This window comes from Condylura cristata, unplaced genomic scaffold (genome assembly GCF_000260355.1).
Source record: "Condylura cristata isolate star-nosed mole 26May11 unplaced genomic scaffold, ConCri1.0 scaffold00003, whole genome shotgun sequence".
Taxonomy (NCBI): Eukaryota; Metazoa; Chordata; class Mammalia; order Eulipotyphla; family Talpidae; genus Condylura; species Condylura cristata.
Window position 1 is genome coordinate 5,709,594 of NW_004567104.1, and position 21,685 is coordinate 5,731,278.

General features: G+C 33.4%; 1 protein-coding gene across 1 annotated transcript in view; it reads right to left on the bottom strand.

Annotated features, from left to right (window-relative positions):
- Positions 1-4,719: 4,719 nt before the first annotated feature.
- The window catches only part of WDR49 (WD repeat domain 49), a 155,407-nt gene continuing 138,441 nt past the window's right edge, over positions 4,720-21,685 (bottom strand). The window contains exons 18-19 of the mRNA XM_004675382.1: positions 13,572-13,669; positions 4,720-4,800 (exon numbers count right to left, since the gene is read on the bottom strand). Of these exons, the coding sequence (XP_004675439.1) occupies positions 4,720-4,800; positions 13,572-13,669 (179 nt within the window). The remainder of the gene's footprint in view (positions 4,801-13,571; positions 13,670-21,685) is intronic.

The window sequence follows — 21,685 nt, forward strand, 5'->3', positions numbered from 1 at the left end:
TAAGGGAAACTCTGCCCAGACTACTGAAAATGGTTTATAGATCAAAAGGAAAAAAAATGTAACAAAATATAGCATATACAGTATGCTATATACTGAGTATGACCTATGACATAGAGACATTAGCATATTCTAAATCAATTGAGTAATCTAATTTTTTGCAGATCACTACATGGGATACTACCTCCATAGGACAAAATACCTCAAAATGTACCTTTCCCAAAGTTAGGAAAAGAGAGCTCAGAAAAAAATGGAAAAAAAACAATTAGCTAAGAGGGTCAGAGGGTCAATTAAATGTAGTGGAGGATTACTGGAGCTTAGTGGTATGCAGACGAGGATGATAGGTATGGCTCTATAATGCCTAAAATGTATACACTGCCATAGATCAATTTTCTCTCAATAAACATAATTTTTAAATAGCATTCAAATATAAATGGTCCAATAATAACAAAAGAACAAAGCAATTAAAAAGTCAAAGAATAGCTTGACAAATAAATTAGATAAGAAAACTGCAACTGAAAATTATACCAATTTCACAACAACATTAACAATACATTATTAAATGCTCACCACTAAAACTGCAGGAAATTCAGTGATCTGATAAAACCTTGAGTAAAATGAGCTTTCAATTTTAACAGATACCTGCTAGATACTGACTGATGGGATGGGGGTGGGGAAAGCACGTTGAGTAGTGGAGTCTATATGTGCTCTGGTGGTAGGAGAGCTACTGTGACCACCCTGAGGAGAGAAATCCAATGTGTTTGAATCAACAAGGGTCTAAAACAATGGTACTTCACTAATGAAAATACAAATAAGTAAACACACAAGACATAGCTCTGAATACCACATATGTTTTGGAAACATAAATTCACCTTACAATAATGTATTATAGTAACCCTTAATTCTTACTTTCATAGTTTCATAGATTAATTGCAATTAATCATTTTTGAGTGTTAAGATGAAAACCTTATTTTTAGCCTTAAGGAATGGACAGTCATATTTCCAGAGTGTTGTTTTGTATACCATTAAGAACCATGACCCATCACTAATAAATACTACACTGATTGATTGATTGATTAAGATTGATAGGTATATATATATATATATATATATATATAGAGAGAGAGAGAGAGAGAGAGAGAGAGAGAGAGAGAGAGATTCCTAATAGTCAAATATTCTCTAAAACTAAATTGTGGGGTCATTAGCAATGCATTTCTAATTATTTACCATTATAACTATTTAAACTCTGTTTAGATAAAAAATATACAAAGAAAAAAATCAAAATGCAATCTTAAGCAATTGTTAGACAATAATGTATTGGTAAACTTGATTTAGATATATACTATTAAGCACATGGTTGTTGAGAATGAAATTATTACATAAGGTTTTGAAAGACAGTGATGCTATGATAGTAAAATATGGTTAGTAAGCCAGAGAAGTTTTATATTCAAAATAAAGTTCTGTATAACATTTTCTAAGTTTTTTTATAAAATATCAGTTTATAGATATAGAATCTAATGTTATTAGTGCATTTAAATCATAAAATGGCAATTAGTCAATTAACATATTTATGTATTTGGTTTAAATATGAAAAATATCATGAAGAATTTAATTTTCCATTGTACTAGAATCTGGGAGTTAATATTTCAATATTAGTAGCAATTGTATTGATTAAAATTTACATTATTTGAGTATTCATTTCTCCCAGAAAACTTCTAGGCACTCAATGAACAAAGGGCATGCACAAAACACTAGTTATAAAAACATATTTACCTCATCTGGATTTTAGATGGCATCTCAACAGAAAGTACAAAGTACTGGGGAATTATATACCCTGATATAAAGTCCTATAAGGATTTGACCTTCAAATTTATAGTCACATCTTTTAAAGAAAATTAAAGTAAATGTGTTAATTTGGTAAATGAATATATCTGTACCAAATTGAATTGAAATATCATTACTCTGCTCTATTACACAGTAAATGTTATTACTATCATACATCATTCAAAAGCGACCCAATTTTAAGGTACTTACCCAAGATTGGCTTCTGGTCATTCACTGTAATGTCACAAGTAAAATGTGTCTTCTGGGAAAAACTAGTATATGGAAAAACTGGTCAAGGACAATTCTATTTGTCTTACACATTGTTTGGTCAATTTCTCCAAAACCAAGCAGGTGTTTGGCACATTTCTAAAAAAAGTTGAATATGATCAAGTTAATGATCAATGACAAAATAAGTGAAATGGAGAGAAAAAACAATAATGTAATTTTTTAAATCATTAAATTCATAAGTATTATTTCACCCATTATTTCAACTTCATAGTAAGTAGAAGCAGCTTTGAAGACTGCCAGCAGTGGTAAATTTGCTAGTAATTAGTTCTTTCTTTGCCACAAGACTCCCACTCCAGATTACCAATGTACTTTACCATAAATATTTCAGAATGCCTATGAAAAAGAGAATAAAGCTAATTAAATTCAGAAAATTAAATTTGTCCATAGACAAATTGCTGCCACATTGATGAAGTTTTCAACAATTCATCACATTGTACCATAGCGGAATTTCTTGTGGTTACAGACCCATTTGATTTTTTAGGAATAAAAATGGATACTGGATACATATATTCTTTATGTTGATCAAAAAGTCTAGGTTAAGACTAATGATTTATCAAATTATATCAAGATAATAGAATTAAACATAGATAATTTGACAATAAAAATTGATATACCAATTTAATGTACCTTAAAATTTCTACATAATTTTCTCTATAACTAGGACATTAATAAAAACATATGCATTATCAAATGGATGTTGTTCTCATTCTTCTAGTTCAAATAAATGACTTCAATTGCATTCAAATATTGCACACCTTTTAGTATTCTTCACTATTCCTTTGATATTTGTGAATAAGTTTTATTCCCATCTAAGAAATGAAAATATGGTTGACTTTAATTAAACTTATATTCATTTATTGATCACAATATAATTTCTTATTAATTCACAAGAAAGGAGAAAAGTGAATATAGATATCTTTATAAGGAACTGATGTATAGTTTGTCTGATTCTCGGCTTGGTTGCCTAGATACAATATAGACGTAGAACTGCTCAGTATTAATCTTTCTTCTTCTACATCACTTCACTTAGATTAATCAGTTCCTTTCAGTTTCACCCATGTTACCACAAAAGGCATAAGTTTACCTTTTAAAATTGCTGAGTAGTATCCCATCTTCTTCATCCACTCATCTTTAAGACTTACCCTTGAAAGCAACCGAAAGTTGAGAAACTCGGGAGGAGAGAGAGACAGGAGGGTAAGAAGAAGAACAGAAAACAGAGAGGGAGAAGTGGTGGAGTTTGGTAGACTATGGGCACTGTGGTGAAATCCTATATTGTGAACAAATAAGCAAAGATGTTTAAAATCAATAAACAATAAAATAAAGAACAAGGAATTGACTTAAAAAAATACCTTTTCAGGGCCCTCCCTGGGGGTGCAGCAGGTTAAAGCACAGCACAGAGAAGCTAAAGCCACGTCTGCATGAGTTTGACCCTCGCCTGCCCCGGAGGTGACCACATGGCACAGCAGACCTCTCCTGACCAGCCCACTGCTCCCCTCAGCAGTGTACTTCATCAGTTGGCCTTTTCTGCTCCCCACTCTGTCTCTGGTGAATCCTCTCACCACCCCTGCACCTCTGGCCTGTACCCCAGTTCTGTATGCACAAATAAATAAATAAATCTTAAAAAAACAAAACAAAACAAAACCTTTTCAAGGCCTTGTTAGGTACTTTCTGTATCCTAATAGGCTATAATTTAGTAACATGCTTGAGGGGTCAGGTGATTTCATAGGCCCTAATCTCCTAATTTACTGAAATTATTAATTACCCATGGAGACATCTCTAAATATATACTAATATTTAGCTATATTCTATCATTAGCTCTAACATAAGCAAACTCTATTCCAGCTATAAATTAAGACTGAATTTTTCTGAAACAATGTTATGTAACAAGAACCCTATCATTCTTATTCTATATTACATTTAAAAATAAAAAATCTGAATACCCTAGGTCATCATTCACTCAATGACTTCTACCCATGTAGTGGCGCCAGCAAATATCCGTCATATGTACACTTAGCAAAGTACCAAATTATTATGTCTGTATATGACTCAGATCGCGATGTGATTTTCCCAGGAATTGGCCATTATTTTTCCTTGCAGTGACAGAGATAGACAGTCTGTCTTAGTAAGATTGTTTAATGAAGTTGTTCTGTGAGCACCTTATTTTAGAGCAGTTCAGACAAAATATATATTTCCCTTTCCTTTGGGAAGTAAAAAGCAAAAACAGTGAGTTTTTCTCCCCTGGAGTACATTCTAATAATAGACAAAATAGGCAAAAATTAATAGATTGTAAATGTCCTTAAAATATTACTGCAAATCTTTTGAACATTTTCAAAAATCAGCTCTTTCAACATATCTATTTTACAACTAGAACATCAGGAGGAAAAAAGTATATTCATTAGTGAGAGCCAAACTGTTTTGGTATAAATTTGTGTACCATCTCAACTACCACTATAGAAAGTAAATCTGGAAATTTGTATAAAATTAGTAACATAGCTAGAGGTTTTATCTCATTACTTTTCCTAACATTTTAGTTTTTTAGAGTGAAGTTACATTTAATTCTAAACCTTAAGAGTATATAGGCACATCCCTAATTAGTAAGGAACTTAAAAGTTAATTTGGAACATGGTTTAATTTCAGGCGTTTGTCTTTGTCATCTTGCTCCATATATTTTGAGAGATAAGAGAAAACATTCTGAAAAGAGAACAGGATAAATTTTATTACATATTATATATGTAATATGTACATATTACAAAGAAGTAGCCTACTGAAAATTATGGTATTTCCAATTTAATTTTATTATTTTCATTGTAGGAAAAGTGGACCTGAAATACTTCAGAAATAGATGATATTTTTCAATATTATTAACATTTCATAGGTGAGACCATGTTATTTGCCTGCCACAACTGTGAGATGAAAGAATAAATAAGATATAATGACTAAATATCATTTTACTTTTTTCCTTTCAGACTTTTTTGTGTCAGATTGGTAGAAATAGTAACATAAAATAAACAATTTACAATAGGTAAGCTATGAAAGCAACCCAAATGTCTAAAAATAAATGACTGGATCAAGATATGCTATATTTATACCATGGAATATTACTCAGCAATATAAAAGCACTCAACCCATGCCCTTTGCAACCACCTATATGGAGCTGGAAAGGATTATGCTCAATGAAATAAGCCAAAAAGAAATAGCAAAATATTGAATGATCTCACTGATAGGAGGAATTGAATAAGGGACTGGAAAAAAGGAACTATAATAAAGAAAGATAGATAACACCATCAGAAAAGTATAGGTCAGAGACATTCTATAGCAGAGGAGGATCAGGACAGGAGTGGGAAGAGCACAGGAGACTATGATGATGGTGCACAGGTGAATTGGTGGTGGTAATTTCACAGGGAAACCATACATTGTACAAAAATGAAGGATGACATAAAAATGTATTTTAATAAATAAATAAAAGCTCCATTCTTAATAATATACTTGTGATTATATTTCAAAGTGTCTGAATTTAACTAATGTTCACACACAATATAGTGACATATTAATCATAATTGACACTTCAAATTATGTCACCTCCAGAAGTTTAAAAAACAAAGTAATACAAGTCTAGTAAAATAATTTCCAAATTATAAAAGAAAAAATATAATTGGACTCATTCAATATTTCTTTAATAAACAAGTGTACTTTATTTTTTTCCACTCCAGTAAACAGGAGAAATATATTCTATTCACATGTGCATATCTACTCTCTAAATGGTCCCTTGCATGTGCTCTCTATATTTGAATGGATGGATGCCATAAAAAGTATTTGATACTCATATTCCATCTTTTTATCATATTGAAATTCTTCAAATTTCTGTAGTTGTGGCTAAAATTTCATTCTGCTGTACTGTCACCTGTGATTCATAAATTATGTACTCTGAAATAATGAATTATCCAGTCAATCTCATACCCACTGTAAGAATTCTCTTCAATACCATGTGAGACAGTCACCAGCCTCTGCTTGAACATCTCTAGGAATTTTTTTTCCCCCCAGCAACTTTTTCATTTTTAAAAAATATTTTACTTGCCCTTTCCTGGAGGTCCAACAGTTTACAGTGCAGCATGGGTCACTAGTAAAAAAATAGAACAGGCACAGAGTAAAGCATACTCTAGTATTAGTTAATTTCTTGTGAGACTTATGCACAGGGACTGAATTTCTCTTTCCAAACATAAGAAAGAGGGATATCAGTGGCAACAAATACTATCCAGCCCTACCCCAACTCATCTGTACTAATACTAATCCCTCCAAGCCTCTCACCATCTGCTGACTTAGCAATTACAACACAAATCTAAGTACATACTGAAGCCAGCAAATGTCAAAATAGAAAATAATATAAGTGAAGTAAAATAAAATGAAACTGCAGCATGACCAGTGGGAAAACAGTTTAACATGTTGAGTGATTTTTTTAAATATTAAAAATAATAATAAAGTTGCAACACCATAAGTAACAAAATGGACAGATCAAATGTACAACACATGAAAATAATGGAAATATGGGACCACAAGAGAAAAGGGCATTACATGGTTAGAACTCTCCAGAATCAAACACAAAAAGAATGGAAGATTGTATCTCCCTGGTAGAAAGTTCAGAACTGTTATAATAAAGAAACTCAGAGATAGAGGGACAATCCAGATACAATGTCAAAGTAATGCAAGGGAAATCAGAAGGTCAAGTCAAACGCATACAAGAGGACTGAGGAAAGTTAATCAAGAGATACAATTCAAAAAGCAAATTAATGAGGCCAGAAATAAAATCAGTGAATAAAAAAAGACATTGAAGGGCCCTCTCTGGTGGCGCAGTGGGTTAAAGCACTACACTAAGAGGCTTAAGCCACTTCCTCATGAGTTCGATCCCCACAGACCTCTCCTGACCCACCCGCTGCTACCCGCAGGGTATTTCATCCATCTGCCTTTTCTGCACCCCATTCTGTCTCTGGTGAATCCTCTCACCCTCTGCATCTCTGGCCTGTACCCCAATTCTGTATGAATAAATAAATCTTTTAAAAAAAAGACATTGAAGGATTAAATAAGAAAATAGCATAAATTCAGGGGTCAAAGGGTTCAATAAAGCAGATCAGAAACTCTAGAGAAAGCTACAGACATAAGTATACATGAGATGAAGATAGTAATACACTAAGGACTTAGGTGGAACAGAAAGAGAAACAAGATTGGAAGGAATAAATGAAGGTACAACTGAAAACATCTGTCACCATTAGAAAAGGCAACACTAGAATAATGAGTATCCTAGAAAAGGAAGAGGGTATGACAGAGAACATATATAAAGAATTAACAGAAGTAAACAATAACACTTGGGGTAAAAATTTAAATACGCAAGTCCATAAAGCTAAAAGAATACCTGCTTACCTAAATGAAATGAGACCTACACTAAAGCCTATTGATGTGAATTACAAGTTCAAAACAAAGCAATTATATTGAAAGTAGCTGGGGAAAAAGTCAATAACTTATAAGGATACTCTTATCAGAATTCTGAGCAGAATCTCCACGGTCAAGGAAAGAATGAAACGATAACGATACATTCAACAAAATCAATAAAAATCATTCAGCCAAGAAAACTATATCCTGTAAGAAACTCCTAAATAAAAGGATGAAATAAAGGCATTCCCAGACAAACAATAATCACTCTAAAGATAAATGGAATGATGGCAACAATGAAAGGGACAGATTGATTTAGGGTCCCCGCCCTCCTTATTCTGGGGCTATGGTCTAGGTGCCCAGAGTTCCTGTTTGTCAGCAATGTGGAGAGTCAGAAAAGGGACTTCTCACCAAGGACAAAATTCCTTGTCTGAGGAACATTCTGGAAAATCTGCTGAAAACAGCAGGCAGATAATAGAATAGAGATAATATGTGCTGACTAGCAGGAAAAACGGAGCCCCTCAGGCAATAATAGCTCCTGGTCATTTCACCCTAGCTGACATCTTCAATAACTGTTCCCCAGGCATGTACACTCCCTACGTACTTGCCCCACCTTTATATTTGATTCTAAGAAATAAGAGACTGCCTTTGTATAGGGGCCACATATCACATCCCTATGCAGTCTCTCTAGGATTCTCATTGATTCTCTCATCCCAGGTTACTCCCAGTACTGCTGCCCCCCACACCCCACCCCAAGGCCACACATTGACAGATCAGAAAACAAACCCAGGGTCCTCCTGGTGGTGCAGGGGTTAAGTCTCAACATTATCAAGCTATCACCTGTCACTGAAACATGAGTTTAACCCTGGCCAGGGAGTGACCTACATGGTACAGCATATATCTCTTGCCTCATCTGCTGCTTCCCTCAACAATATATTTCAGGAGATATGTCTGTTTGTTCCCCACTCTGTCCCTGGTGAATCTTCTCACCCGTTGCACCTCCAGCTTATATGTGCATAAATACAAATGCATAAATACGAATAAATCTTTAAAAAAAATGTTTTGCTCTCACCAGGAAACCCCTTTGACTTAAAAAAGACAAAGAAAAATTTAAAGTGAATGGATGGACTACAACCTAAAAAACAAATATTACTCCTAAAAAAACAGTGAATGGTGGGCCTCCCTGGTGGTGCAAGGGGTTAAGTGTCAGCCCTATGAAGCGATCTGCAGCCACTGCAACACTAGTTCAATCCCTGACCAGATAGGTGACCCACATGGTGCAATAGACCTCTCCTGTCTTGCCCACTGCTCCCTCAATCATTTATTTCAGTCAATCTGCCTGTTCTGCTCCTTACTGTGCCTCTGGTGAATCTTCTCACACCTTGTACCTCTGGCCTGTACCCACGTATTTGCATGCATAAATAACTGAATAAATGTACTTTTTAAATGTGAATTTTATATTTATATTTAAATTTCTCTTCCACTTGAAAATTACAAGAGAAAGACAATGATTATATAATGATGAAGGGAATAAAACATAACACTCACCAATATACACATGCCAAAATATCTCAGATAACTACACAGGCAATATACAATAGTATTAGGTGATACCAACATCTTCACATGCTCATTAATGGACTAATCATGCAGGAAGAAAACCAGCAGGGCACAACAATCATTAAAGTGGATCATATCACGTGTTTAGAAGACATTTCTAGAATACTGCAGTCTAAAAATAGATGAGAAAAATAATAAATAGAATGTAAAATGAAAGTGAATTAGCAGTACATATCTTAGAAATATATATGATTATATGAGATTCCTAGGAATCTCTCTATGCAAATAAATTTAAAAACCTAGAAGAAATGGACAACTCTTAAAGGTATATATCCTCCAAGGCTGGAAGAAATCAGAAAGAAGTAGAAAACCTGAACATACCAATTACAAGCAAGAAAACTGAGAGTAGTCAAAATATCCCCCCAAACAAACAATAAAACATACCAGATTTTTCTGCAAAGAATCCTAATAAATCCTCAAAAACAAGTTAATTCCTATTCTTCTCAAACACTTCAAAAAAATTGTGAAAGAAATGATCCCAAAGACATATGAGAATATTACTATAATACTAAAAGCAGACAGATAAATCACACAGAAAATAAAATATAGACCTCTATCACTGATGAACATAAATATAAAAATCTAAACAAAATGTTATTAAACCAAATGGATCCTATTGAGGGCCTCCCTGTAGCACAGAGGTTAAAGTCACAGAAATAGCAAGCTAACCCCAGCCACCAGCCATCACAGCCAGGGAGCTGACACCTGGCACAGCAGACCTCTCCTGTTATGCCACCCCATTCTGCTTTCCTCAGCAATGTATTTTAGTAGATCTGCCTGTTCCGCTCCCCTTTGTGTCTCTGGTAAATCCTCACAGCCCCATTCTTCTAGCCTGCACCTAAGTTCTTGTATGAATAAGTAAGTCAAAATCAAGCTTAACAAAATCAAATTAATACATTATAACTAAGTGGATTATTTCAAAGATGCAACCAAATATTAGTCAGTGTATTCAACACAGGAACAAAAGGAAAAATAAAAAATTATATGATTTAAACAATTGTTAAATGCAGAAAAAGATTTGACAAGACTCAATAAAACCCCTCAAAAATGGCAATAGATGGAATATAAAGGTCATAGATAAAAAACACACAACAAATATATACTGTATTCAATAGCGACATATGGAAAACTTTCCCTCTAAGATCTTGCACAAGACAAAGTCATGTCCTTTTATCATTACTATTCAACAGAGTATTAGAATTTCTACCTAGAAGAATTAGGATGAAAAGGTATAAAAAGAATCCAAATTGAGGAAGAAAAGTAAAACTATCACTATCTTCAGAAGATATGATAATATACATGGAATACCCTAGAAACTCCACTAAAACCCTAATAAAAATAATAAATGTCTACAATAAAGCTAAGGTTACAAAATCAATTCACAAAAATCAGTTGTGATCCATTATGCATACAGTGAGCAGTAAAGGTAATAAGTCAAGAAAACAATCCCATCAAAAAGAATTAAACACTAGAAGTAAACCTCAGAAAAGGAGGTGAAGGGCCTATATGAATAAAAACTCTGAAGCATAATTGAAAAATAAAATAAAAGTTAGAAAAAAATGAAAAGATATTCCCTTTCTCATGGATTAGAAGAATTAATACTGTTAAAATCAAATACTACCTGAGCATTGTACAAATGAAATGCAATCACTATAAAGGACTCAATGGCATTATTTGAAGAAATGAAAAAACAGTGCTGTGAATAGTCAAAGCAATACTGATTTTAAAAGGACAGTCTTATACAAATCAGCAGAAAGAAAAGAAATAACGAAGAAAAATATGGGAGAAGAGCTCAGATACTTCTACAAAGAGACATACAGATGATCAAGAAGCTCATGGAAAAAAATGCGTATTATTACCTACCATCAAAGAAATGCAAATCAAAACCCTAATGAGATACATTTCATTACACACCTTTGAAACTTACATATATATATATATATATATATATATATATATATATATATATAATTTCATTATACACTCCTTATTGAAAACAGTGTGGAACTTTCTCAAAATAATAAATATTGATCTTCTATATGATTCAATAATCCTACACCTATATATCTAAACAAAGAATTCAAAAACACTAATTTGGATGGAATGATGGATACCAATATTGTTACAATTATGACAATAAATTAAGTACACAATGGCATCAGACTATATTAAAAATATGTGTACCTTATACCTAATGGAATAGTACTCAAATATAAAAAATGGTGAAGTCTTACCATTCATAACAACATAGAGGGACTTGGATGATTATACTATGCAAAATAGGCCAGAAGGAGAAAAACTAGTACATGATTTTTTTTTTCATATTGGGAATATACAAAACAAAACAAAGAGTCAGGAAACAGTAACAAACCAAAAGTAAACCCTAGAAAACTCACCATAAAACTAAGTCTACTGGAGGGGAAGCAAGTAGGTGGAGGGGATAGAAAGATGCTGGCACAATGAAAAATGGTGGAGGACTGTCATCCCCTTGGTTGTGGGTGTGATGTGAAGATATGAAGAGGTCCTGTATTTTTTAATCATATGCACTGTTGTATACAAAAATATTTTAAAGAATAATAGAATCATATATAAACCAATAAATGTGATATACCATGTCAATCCCCCCCAAAAAAACACAAATTATCTAAATATATTAAAAAATCAACATATTTTTATGAAAAAAACTCTCAATAAAATGGGTATAAAAAGAAGATACCACAATATAATAAAGGCCATATATTACAAGTCTACAATCCAACGTCATACTCAATGGTGAAAAACCTAAAACTTTTCCTCTATGGCCAGGAATGAGACAATAATGGCCACATCACCATTCATATGTAATATAAGTGTTATAACTCCCAGTGAGTGCAATTAAGCAAGATAAATATATGAATTAAAAATAAATAAGTATATCTGTGATTATTTGTAGATGACTTGATAGCATACACAGAAAATTCCAAAGGCTAAAGAAAAAGTAAATGAACAATAGGGGGAGGTTTGGAAAGTAACTTCTGAGACAGTGTCCTGATTTTCTCCCAGAAGAATAATCCAAAATAGAGTCTCCAGCAGCACTGGACTCAGGAAGCTGTTATTCTGGTGAAACTAGAGCACCTCCATGACATCAGAGACCAAGACCACACTATTTATAAAAGCCAACCTATGGAAACCAATTTCAGTACTCAAAGAAAGATGTGGTATATTACACAGAATGGAATATACTAACAATAAAAAAATATAAATTCTTGCCAATTGCAACAATTGATGATGGCACTATTTACAACAAAGAACTGGGGACAACTTAAGTGCCCCTCAATTGATGAATGGATAAAGATGTGGTGTGTGTGTATGATGGAATACTATTAAATTATTAGTCAAAAAAAAAAGGTAAAATCCTGCCATTTCAAACAATGTGGAAAAATCTAGAAGAAATTATGTTTAGTGAAATAAGCTAGCTGGAGGAAGACACTGTATAATTTTATACATTCATAGTTTATAGAGAAAACAAATAAATAGATGAAGTAAATAAAACAAAAATAAACTTTTGTACTATAAGACAAATTAGTAGTTACCAGAGAGAAAGGGAAGAAGGTAAATAAATAGGGAGGAAGGACTCAGCGGTGTTTATGGAAATGAACAGATTTGAACCTTTACAGGAGAACTTAATGTAATATATACACATGCTGATTATCAGTGGCACACAAGTTATGAAATGTTACAATGTGGTTACCTCAATTGAAAAGTTAAGATAAATTGAGGGGGGGGAAGAAAAATTTATGACTCAAAACTCTTAATAAGTAAATGCATAAAATAAAAATATTTAGTACAATTATATGAATGTAATTCATAGTATATAAAGCAGGACACAGTATATAAGGCAGCCCCCCCAAAAAAGGTTTATAAAGAAACAAGCCCCCCCAAAAAAAGGTATTGATTTTTCAGAGCCATACATTTCCTAACTGATCTAATTAGTCTTTTGGATAGTCCAGTAACTTTACTTTTCTTTGTCAATTAATAGAAAAAACTGTGCCAGAATATTTCACATTCAATTTTAGAATAGGTTTTACAATGAAAATTAACCAAGAATGTTTATTGATAGAAACAATTAAACATAAGTGCAACTGTTTGAAACAATTTGCTCTAGAATTATATTTTTATATAAACACTTGATAATCGATAGACTGATATTCCCCATTTTTCCCCAATCTGTCTTTTACTAAGAAACAAAGTGAAGGATAATGAATTAAAAGCAACATTTAAAAATCATCTAAAAACAAACTTGCTGAAGTTCAAAAAAAAAAGTGAAAAGGACAAAATTATTGACGACATCTCAGCATTTTACATGCATATTTTACATGACAAGGACACATTTCTTTTCTTCTTATTTAAAATTGCTTTTTCTTCTTTTTTTTTATCTTCACTTCCTCACTTGTCTCTTGACATAATTGCTCAGCTCTATGTTCACGATTCAGAATTTCTTTGGGGAACAGGTTTCTCTCATCAAATACAGCTTTCAACGCTACAAAAGGATCAAGAAAATGACATGGAAATTAAACTCAGCAAGAGACCAAACTGAATGAAATAGGAGTAAATCTCAAATTTCACTTTATCTAAACTTTTGTATGTTTTAAAACCAAGAGTCTGTTTAGGGAGCTTTAAGTTTCTGCTATTCCATTTATTTCAACTTAAATTTAAAGGTCAAATTTTAAGTTTTTTCTATTAATGTGTTTATGCCATGACAAAGCTGTCATTTAATAGTAAAAGACTAAGAAAATTTGTTTTTTTATCTTTGCTTTTTAATCTCTTAAGAGCAATAAAGGACTCATAAAAAGCTATAAACAAATTATTCTGTATTGATATGAAACAATTAAAATGATCAAAACATGGCTTGATTGTCTGAATAACTAATCAAGTACATCTGCAGTCACATCCTTTGATCTGCAGCGATATGTGACTTCAGAAAAAGGAAGCCAGGAGTGGCTTTCCCAGAGTGGTTGTATTGTGCATCAATGAGACTAGGAAAAACTGTGCCACATATTCATGAACATAATTTTGTTATTTTTTGTAATTCTTATCATTTCAAAAAAAATATTGACTATGTGTGATGCAAAATGTTTGTGCTCAGGCATAAGCGAGGCAAAAAAAAAAAAAAAATGACTATGTCATGGACTTTCTTCCAAATGGTCAATAATGAAAGCAGTACCCAAATGAAAAAAATATTATATGTAATAGGACACACTTATAAGTAATATGATTATATAAGTTATGATTACACATGTAAAGAGAGGGGAAACTTTAAAAATTAGATACTGTTGAGGTCAATCGTAAAGTCCAGACAGTAATTTAATTAATAATATGGAGCATGGAAGTGAAAATGGATCAAAAAGAGGAAAGGAAAATTCAGCTAAAAGTAGCAGGTGAATGAAAGTATTGAAAAGCAATAGTCACTATTCAGGTAACTGAGTAATTTGGTACAATTTAACAAAAGTGTAAAATACATGGAGCATGAAGTAGAATGAAGTTCAACCTGTACTGAGGAGCATTTGAAATGCCAATTCAAGGACTAGCAAATAATAAAACTATGTGAACATTTAAAATTTCAGAGGGTGAGATGTGGGGGAGAGACAGAATAAAGAGGGAAGAGAGCACAATCAATTTGGGTGGTGACCTATAGATGATACATTGGTGGGTGCGCTAAGGTGGAAATCATTGATGCAGATAATCTGTACTTCCAAAATACACGAAATATTGCAAGCCAATGTTATCGCAATTAAAATAATTACTTTAATAGAAGAAAATTTTTTTTTAATTTGGCATAATAAGTACACAAGTATCTTTAAGCAAAAATAAAAACTGAACAAAACAAACTTTAAAAAGAGCAGCAAACTAATTAATACATAGAAAATGGATGTCATTTACTTGGACAACTTTTGTTACTAAGCATTTACCCTAAATTAAATTTAACATTAAAAAATGATGTGGCCTCTCTAAAGATAACAAAGCAGCAGTGAAAAAACTTGAGGACGAGATGAAGACCCAAGAAGAGGTGCTTAAATGGAACTGTTCAAAGCTCAAGTACAAATGGGTAGAAGATACTATGTACCACAATGTACTAACAATGGGAAATGCGGTGTATATAAATGAGAAAAATAAATAAGAGAAAACTGTTACATATGCACATATAATAACTATACACACACACACACACATATATATATATGTACATAGATCCAACAAACACATAAGAGGGGTCAGTCTTTAAGAAAGTAACCAGAATAGACCACACATTTAAAGGGATCATTTAATAAAACTTACTGCAAATAAGAGCAGACATAACTTGACATATATAGAAAGGACACTGTTTATGAGAAGTAATAGCCTTGGACAAGTCAAAACCAAGGTATATCTTAGTAAAGTAACTAAACTTTAGAGAAAAAATAGAATTTGTTATTCTGTTTTGTAATACTTCCATCAGATATCACCACCATCGTTCAGCCACCACCCACATGCCCATATACCACCACCAGAGACAATTGTGCTTCCTTCCCTCTTTGTTCTTACCACTCTACCTCCTCCTCCCCATTGATGATTCACTGTTTTAGGCAGTTATGCAGGTGAAAATATAGAAATATTTGGCAGTCAGACAAAATAATCAAGTCATTTTAAAGTAGTGAAACATGTTTCGCATTAGATTTTTGTAGCAATGATCAGTTCTAGAAAACATAGAACAATATCAAGATAATCAAGGCAAGAACATATTAGGAGTGGGTATTTAAAGTCTCAAGCTGTTTATACATGCAGGAAATTGTTTCCAAGAGGTCTTCTCAAGGAAATGATTGCGAGTATAACTGAAAAATGACCAAGGAAAATTTAGAAAAAGATTTGGTTGTAGCAATGAATATAATTAAATGTAGAAGTGAGATTAAAACACCATGTTTAAGATGAGAAAATAAAAGTTAGTGCCATATGTTTGACAGTGTTAACATAATGCAATTAACAAAAATTGGTAAATTAAGGGTGATAGAAGCATGGTGAAGATACAAAGGACATAAACCTGACAAGTCAAGTGATAGCAATCTAAGCAAAATTGACAAAATAAAAATAATGACAAGAGGGCCCTCCCTGGTGGCTCAGTGAGTTTAAAACCACTTCAGCATGAGTTCGATCCACACCTGGAAGTGACACAAATGGCATGGCAGACCTCTCCTGACCTACCCACTGCTCCCCTCAGGAGTGTACTTTGTCAGTTGACCTGTTCTCCCCACTCTATCTCTGATGAATCCTCTTACAACCCCTGCAACTCTGACCTGTACCCCAGCTCTGTATGCATAAATAAATAAATCTTTAAAAAATATATAATGACAAGAAAGATCATATTTTGAAGAAGACATGTGGTGAAGAGGAGGAACTGAGGAAACATGCTCACTTTATCATTTCTCATCATGGATCTAATAGTTATTGCCCAGGAAGAATAAATAATTACATGAGCCAATGATTGTAAAGGTACCATTACAACACTATCTTACAGATCCAGGGAAAATTTTTAAAATATATGTAACCAATAAATTGTATAAAAAAATGTAAGGAATACAAAACAGTCTAATATACCAGGAAATTTAAAAGTTCTCTTTCAGTTTTAAGAAAAGGCTTTTTCAGTAAGGTAAATATCAAAACTCAACATATATCTAAAAGTGATACTAAAACTTTGAAATTTAAGTTTTGGAAAAGTGTATCAGGCCAATGAAAACCAAAAAGGAAACTTAAAATCGTAAACATGTACAGAAACCTACAAAACATACACAGAAATTTGTAATAATGGTTGGTAGAAATGATGATTGTGGGAATGGAACAGTTCAGCACCATGAAGAAGGGGAGACCACTTAGCTATATAAATATTTTGCATGTCGTAGTGTTTGAACTGAAAATATATTCCATGTTTAAGACAGACAAAAGTGAATAAACCTGGAACTACCTCATAAACAAAGCTATAAATGAAAACACTTTCCATTTGTCCAATACCTGCAATGGAAGATGATTATGGATTTTTGTAATTGCAGTTGATCCTGCCTTGTATGAATGCAAATTAGCACTTCAGAATCAAAAAGTATCCTGAACATTTTAGAGCTTTCCTAAGATCTACTGTGTAAACTAGGCTGTTAACTTCTGAAATAAACTCTAGCTATTTGATATTTTATTGATATTTCTTGATGAAAGATAGTTTTCATCATTATTGATTTGGTTTCATTATTGATTGGCATTTGCTTCTCAATTAGATGAAAAATTTTCATTATTATTGACTGGGTTTCAGGAATTACACCAATAAAATTAATAGACACATAAAATCTTGAGAGAGAAAATCTTTTTGGGATAATTAATTTTTGAGTTAAAAAAATTAAATGATAAAAGTTCATCTGCTGGGCTAAATACCTATTACTTGGCCCCCAAGCCTATAATTTTGAGAGCTCATTTTTAAGAAAAATAACATAATATTAAAAATGCAAAATTAACAAAAGTAGCCATATATTTAGAAAGAGAAAATGATTCTCAGCAAATTACTGAAGACAAGTTAGTTCTTGTCTTCTGAGATCTCTGTTAGGAAAGGCACCTGAAATGATTACACAGAAATGAGTTATATTTTCAACCTGGATTTCACACTTCACCTGGAATATTCTAAAACTTCCAACAACCCACAAGAGTCTTTGCAGATGAGATCTATAAAACATATCCTTCATTGGCAACCTACCTATAACCTACCTACTTATGTGATAAAAAAGAAATCATAGGAGGCTCTCCCTAGTGGCACAGCAGGTTAAAGCACTGCACTAAGAATCTAAAGCCACTTCCACATGAGTTCGATTCCTGCCTGCCCTGGAGGTGACCACATGGCAGACCTCTCCTCACCAGCCCACTGCTCCCCTCAGCAGTGTACTTCGTCGGTGCCTGTTCTGCTCCCCACTCTTTCTCTGGTGAAGCCTCTCACCACCACTGCACTTCTGGCCTGTACCCCAGTTCTGTATGCACAAATAAATAAATCTTAAAAAAAATGAAATCATTAACAACTTCTAAATGGATAATGGTAATCAGTGCCTCTCATTCAAGTAACAACATCTTGCTAGGTTTAATGACATAATGTATCCATACAATGATGTGAGTCTCTGATGAATTATGGTATGATAAGAAACCACTAACTATTTATCAAATGTATTTAAAGCTATAAAATGAAGTCTTTACCCTTGCTGTGACAATTTGTTTTCCTGCTGTATTAACTTGGGGAAGTTCAAGTCCCCAACCACACAAACACTAATCTAGGTGTTGGGCTGAAGGAACTTGGCAGATGTAACTAATGTCCTAATCATGGACTTTTAGTAAGTGAGATTACCCTGGATTATCTAGGTGAGTAAAATGGAATCAGTGAGCCAGCCTTAAAAGCAGGGCAGAGGTTTCCCTAAGAAAGGGCGAAAATTGCAGGACGGGAGAACAGCTTCTCCCTGTGCCCACCTGTGCCCACTTAGTCTTGCTCATTGTGGACTTTCTTGGCCAGCCCCCACAATCTCATAAACCAATTCTTTGTTATAAATTTAAAGATGTCGTGCTGCAGGTCCTGCTTCCCTGAACTTTGACTGATATACTTGCCATGAAGTACATTGTTTACCAGAGGATAAATGTGAAGGGTAAAGTGTTCTTACTGAGGCAAACACTGGATTGCCAGTGTTCCTGTGGTTTGTGACTACAGTCTGTTGGATATTCCTTGTAAAACAAAACTTGGTAAATGATAATTTACAATTCATATCCAAACTCTCTTTTAGGGACATTAGCATAATAGTTATGCAATGCATTTTAAAAATTCATAGACAGTCCAGCTACTATATTAAAAGTGAATTTGATATGTGTAAATGGATATCTGAATATATTTTGATAAAGATGAGCCTAATGGTGCCACTGTATTTTTTTTTCTGCCATAGATGACTAAAAAGAACAATCCATTCTGTGATTTAGAAACTCTCTTATGTAGTTGTACCAATGAGTGATTCAAGTGGGAGAAAAAGTGAAAGAAACCTTGTTGGCTTTTTTATGTCCACTGTCATCTGAGTTGTTTTATTTTTTTTTCTTTTATCGTCCCTTACATCCCTTTGATTCTTTCTCCTATCTCCTCTTTCGTAACCTTAGAAACCTCACTTTGTTTATTAGTGTTTGCTAGATTTGCTTTGGAACTAAATATGCATTTTCCTTTGTCAAATTTTCTATCACTTAAATGTCCAATGCTTGTATCTGTTCATTCTATCTTGCTTTATTATCTATAACTCCCTTGAACTCCTTCCATTTTACTGTAAGTAACATATCTTTCCTTGTCTGTTTAAATGTACAGATTATCTTAAAACACACTCACGTCCCCATGTAGGTGCTAGTATAAAACCCTCAAGCCTTAAACTTCTTGCTTAAGAGACCCCATAACTTATACGTTTGGACAGTAGTTAATTTAGAAGGTAAGAAACAGTCAATCTATATGGATTCATCAGGCTATGTCCCTTCTTAAAATTTCCTAAAAATTTACCTGCACACTTAAATGCAAATCCCTCGCTTGTCTACATGTTCTTACATCCCTGATACCAAACACCTGTCCAAACATACATTATTCCATTTTCCATCTCTCATTAGATTGCACTGCCATGTCCTTAGATCATGTCAATCTTGTTCTTATTTTAGCAGCTCTGCTACTAAAACTACTCTACACTTCTGTTATTTATCCTACATTATTTAGCCTCTAGTTATTTGTAGGACTGCTTCTTCTCATTTTTCATGATTCAGTTAAAAGTGAAGGACCTTCACTGATGTCCCTTTAGGCACATTCTATCAACTTACCCTGTTTACGTTCATATCTCATAAATATCACTATCCAAACATCTCACATTTACTTATTTACTGTCTATCTCTCCCTCAAAGAAAGCACAGTCTTTGTCTGCCTTTATACCACATAGACTCCTAGCACCCAGAATTGTATCTGTAATATGGAAAGTGTTCAAAACTAGCTAGTAACCTATAGGTGTACAATATTCTAAAAAGCTTTTTCTAATATATATTACTCACCCTATTCTGAGTCTTTTAAATAAGAACTGTTCAAACCTTAATATGTATAAAGATCACTAGGAAATCTTATTAAAATAAAGAATCTGAATTAATGAAGAAATCACCAGGTGCAAAGGAGTAGCTCATGACTCACAATTTGGAATTCCTGCATTTCAAAGATACATGGACTCTACAATGGTGATAAAAAGGTGGTTTCCCATCTTATGTTCATGTCTGTCTTCCAAAGCCCCAGTTCTTAAAAATCAGTATCTCATGCCATTGAAAACCAATAAATAGTCTTTCCTGCTTGGAAAGACAATTGCATTTACCCATCATCACTTCATTTTTTAATTGGCTGCTGACAAAGTTTGTTATAATGATAAAAAAAAAAGGTGGTTTTAAATAAATGGAAATAAGAGATGTGCTGGACATGAAATTATCCAAAACAACTTCAAATATCATGGTAAAATGATTCTGAGATTTTAATAAAGCAAAGTTAATTTTTTGTCATCTGTTCATTCCTCTGCCCTCTGATAGGTGATTAAATATGTCAGATGAAGAAGAATGGCAAACCTAAAAGATGACACCCTGAGAAGAAAATATTTGGCAATGTAAATACACACAGCAATCACTAGCTATTAGCCTGTGGGTGTACAGTATCCTAAAAAGCTTTTTCTAATTTATATTACTCACCCTACTCTGAGCCTTTTAGATAAGAACTGCTTAATATGTATAAATCACTTGGAAATCTTGTTAAAATAAATAATCTTGACAAGTAAAGCCATGGAAAAATATTTACCATCACTTACTATCAGGGAAATGCAAATCAAGAACACAGTGATAGGGAGATTCCCTGGTGATGCAGGGGTTCCACTCCTAAGTATCTACCTACAGGGCACAAACACATTATTTCAAAAGGACACCTGCATCCCTATGTTTATTGCAGCACTTTACAATAGGTAAGTTATGGAAACAACCCAAATGACCCACAGTAGATGATTGGATCAAGAAGATGTGGTACATATACACAGAGGAATATTACTCAGCAATCACAGATTATAAACTCATGTCATTTGCAGCTACATGATGGATCTGGAAAGGATCATGTTCAGTGAAATAAGCCAGACAGAAAAAGAAAAATACTGGATGGTTTCACTTTTAGGAGGAATGTAGAGGATCTAAATAAGAGATCAGGGGAAAAAAGCAATTATAACAAAGTAAAAACCAAAATCAACAGGCAACTATAAACCAGAGGCATTCTGCAGCAGGGGAGAGGGGAGTAGCATCAAAATAGGTGTGGGAAGAGCACAAGGGACGATGGTGATAACACGGCAGTGAATGAGTAGTAGGAATTTCATGAGGACTATAACCAAGATGAGCAAGCACACATTGCACAAAATGAATAATTATTTTTTAAATATATAAAATTAAAAAGACAACAATATCAGCTATCACCAGCTACTGCAGCATG